Raw genomic sequence first — 3,560 nt, 5'->3', positions numbered from 1 at the left:
CATGTGTTGGAGATGATGGGTATTATCATCATGGATTATACAGCCCCTGTGATAAATATACAACATTTGCTGTGTCCAGCCAGACAAAGGCAGGACTTGCAGCTAGGTAGCTCAGCACTGACAGCAGTTGGAGTTCCAATTTCTCTCCTTCTCTCACTTTCTGATTTTTTTTCTTCTCTCTTCTGATTCTAGAACAGAGTAAAGCCCCGCCCAGTCAGGTGGGCGTGCCCGCCTGTGATTGGCAGAAAGTTACAAAGGAGGATGGTATTTATGGCAGCATCCCTCTGGCTTGGAGAGCAGACTGTGAAGTTGGGTTAGTGTGATTGCTGCGCTGGAAGGAGGAGAGCTGCAGACAAGTCAGCCTGTGCATGTCTAGGGGAGTCTGGAAGAATACACAGCCACATATGGTTTATCCTTGATTTTGCAGACCCTCACCCCTGTGAGCAGCCTAGCGGTGCCAGCTCCTCCCTTCTTCAAATTTTTTATATATATATATCATATATATATTTTTTTTTCTCTTTGCACCCAACTCCCCATCTGATTCGCATGAATCTGTTGGATCCTTTCCTGAAGATGACAGAAGAGCAAGACAAGTGCCTGTCTGGGGCCCCTAGCCCCAGCATGTCTGAGGACTCAGCCGGCTCCCCATGCCCATCTGGGTCTGGCTCAGACACAGAGAACACCAGACCCCAAGAGAACACTTTCCCCAAGGGGGACCCGGACCTCAAGAAGGAGACAGAGGATGAGAAGTTCCCTGTCTGTATCAGAGAGGCGGTCAGCCAAGTGCTGAAGGGATATGACTGGACCCTGGTGCCCATGCCCGTCAGGGTGAACGGATCCAGCAAGAACAAACCGCACGTCAAGCGGCCAATGAACGCCTTCATGGTGTGGGCACAAGCGGCCCGGAGGAAGCTGGCAGACCAGTACCCACATCTGCACAATGCGGAGCTCAGCAAGACTCTGGGCAAGCTGTGGAGGTAAGTGGCATGCCACCTCTCCTCTTCATCCTGTTTTTTTTTTGTTTTTGTTTTTAGAAAGACCAATTGCCAAAATGCCACCCTGCCCAGACGCCATTGTGGCTATTTTATTTAATGCTGGCATTGATTGCAGCTTGTGTCCCCGTGGCGCAGTTAGGTTATTGACTGGCACACTTGCCATCTGTTTCTATTAACGTAGATTAGCTGGAGACGTCAGTGCCAGCGTGGGCATTTCCTGAGCCGCCGCGTTTCATGGGCATTTCGGGAGTTCAAGTGCCAGTTTCGGGGCTACAGCTGGGTTCCGCATATTGCTGTGCCGCGCGATTTGTGCGCTGCTGGGTTCCGCATATCGCTGTGCTGCGCAAATTGTGCGCTGCTGGGTTCCGCGAGGTAGGACGCAAAATAGACCCATTTCTATCAGCCGTGGTCTAACTCTGATAACATGAGTTGGCTGACATGGATTCTAAGAGTTCCTGGTGCCTTTATCATATAACAGTTGGCATGTGTGGCAAAATAGCCAATTAAGAGAGCACATATTGCTGGTGCTATGTGTCTGTGTATGTGTCGGTGTATATATGCATATAGATATATATACAGATATAGATCTATATCTATATACATATAGATATAGATCTATATCTATGTATCTATATATATACATACATACATACACACATATAGAAATGTGAATGCAAGCTCATTGTCCAGATCAGTAGTATAAGCCCTGCACTGACGTTCTGAGCTCTTCTGTCTCAGGTGCTTGTTCAAATGCTGCTTTTCTCTCTCTCTATGCAATACACCGCTGGAGGGCTCAAGTGGACACATGGTGTGTGTGTAGCCTGAGGTTTATTACTGCTGGCTGTATAGAAATTACTCATCTTAACTTCAAAGGGCTCTCTTTATGGCTTTATCTGATTGCCTGCTCTGTCAGTAAAAGGAGACTCATCCTGCTGGAAGGTGGCTCTCTCTCCCCAGGTCTGATTTCCTGCATTTTGCTGGGTTCCCCACTGATTCTGCTGATGGGGGTTTGATGGGGGCTGACAGAACCAGTAAGAGATAGTGGTTAATGTCATGGAAGTAAAATGATGACATGATGCAAAATAAAGGGCTCGCTTTTTAGCATGTAAAGACAAGTAGTTGTATATACATTCTTTCTTGATAAAACATTTCTACAGGTGGCTGTTCACTCAGTTGGTATAAAGAACAAGCAAACAATGCAATGCAAACTTTCTGCAGTATACACATATGTTTGCAGACCATGTGTTACTAGTATTTCTTTATATGTTTTATGTATAAATAGGAAACCAGATCAATAGGCAAATAAAGCAATAGGTATACAGAGATAGATAGATTAGATAGATAGATAGATAGATAGATAGATAGATAGATAGATAGATAGATAGATAGATAGATAGATGATAGATAGATAGATATAGATAGATAGATAGATAGATAGATAGATAGATAGATAGATAGATAGATAGATAGGCTTTATTGGCAGCCCATTCATTACTCAAAAAAATCTAACCATTTTGTTTTTGCATTAATTTAAGGTTGCTGAATGAAAATGAGAAACGTCCCTTTGTTGAGGAAGCAGAGAGGCTGAGAGTCCAGCACAAGAAGGATCACCCAGACTACAAGTACCAGCCCCGGCGTCGAAAGTCTGTGAAGAACGGGCAGGCTGAGCAAGAGGACGGCTCCGAGCAGACCCACATCTCCCCCAATGCCATCTTCAAGGCTCTTCAGGCCGACTCTCCGCACTCTGCCTCCAGCATGAGTGAAGTGCACTCCCCAGGAGAACACTCAGGTATGGAGCCTATAACACGCAGCAAATCATTATTTTATTGCAGTCAAAAAAAAGTTCCTCCCTTGTTCTTGTAATCTCCGGTTATTCCAGACTATGCAGTAGTTTATTTTTGTAATAAGGAAGCTAGCATCCTCCAGAAAAGTATTTAACTTGGGCAGCTCTATAAATTCTGAAGGATCTTCAAGAATACCAGTATTGCTCCAGGTTTCTTGAATCGGGGACGGCGTTTGATCTTTGTTAAGTTTAACGCCCACAAAGTGACGGGTCCTCATCCAGGCTTATAGGCTGGTGTACTGCTTATGCCCTACAGCAAATCACTTCTTTATGTACTTTGCTTTATTTATAATATCGCCTGGGGTTTCTGAAGCGGGATTGGTTTTTCTTGTACAATTCCAGCTTTTAGTTGCAGCAATTCTGGCAGAAAAGCAAAAAACAAAGTACATGTAACCCATGCCAACCAGTCAGTACATATCCCTTAGCGTTTTGATGGCTGTATACTTGGGACTAGAAATCTAATTAAATGCTACGGGTTTCTAAATTTTACTCAAAAAGGCTAATTTACTAAAAGAGTTGACCATCTTTGTTCTTCATTCAAACAAATCTGCTTTTCTAGAGGATTGGATAAGTGAAGTGAATAGTCAGACAATGTTTCCAGTGAAAATTCTCAATTTCATTTGTCAGTCAGCCCAGACTTACAGAAAACAGTCTCTCTCTCTGTCTCTCCTCTCCCCTCTCTCTCTCCCTGCTATCTTCTCACTCCCTCTCATCTTCTCCCC

The 3,560-nt window shown here is 44.3% G+C and overlaps 1 protein-coding gene across 1 annotated transcript in view; it reads left to right on the top strand.

Moving 5' to 3' along the window:
* The first annotated feature begins 368 nt into the window (after nt 1-368).
* The window catches only part of SOX9 (SRY-box 9), a 4,911-nt gene continuing 1,719 nt past the window's right edge, over nt 369-3,560 (top strand). Inside the window, exons 1-2 of the mRNA XM_018559446.1 lie at nt 369-977; nt 2,531-2,784. Coding sequence (XP_018414948.1) covers nt 547-977; nt 2,531-2,784 — 685 coding nt within the window. The 5' untranslated portion in view covers nt 369-546. The remainder of the gene's footprint in view (nt 978-2,530; nt 2,785-3,560) is intronic.

This window comes from Nanorana parkeri, unplaced genomic scaffold (assembly GCF_000935625.1).
Source record: "Nanorana parkeri isolate BGI_ZX_2015 unplaced genomic scaffold, ASM93562v1 scaffold394, whole genome shotgun sequence".
NCBI lineage: Eukaryota > Metazoa > Chordata > Amphibia > Anura > Dicroglossidae > Nanorana > Nanorana parkeri.
This window is presented reverse-complemented; position numbering and strand designations above follow the sequence as displayed.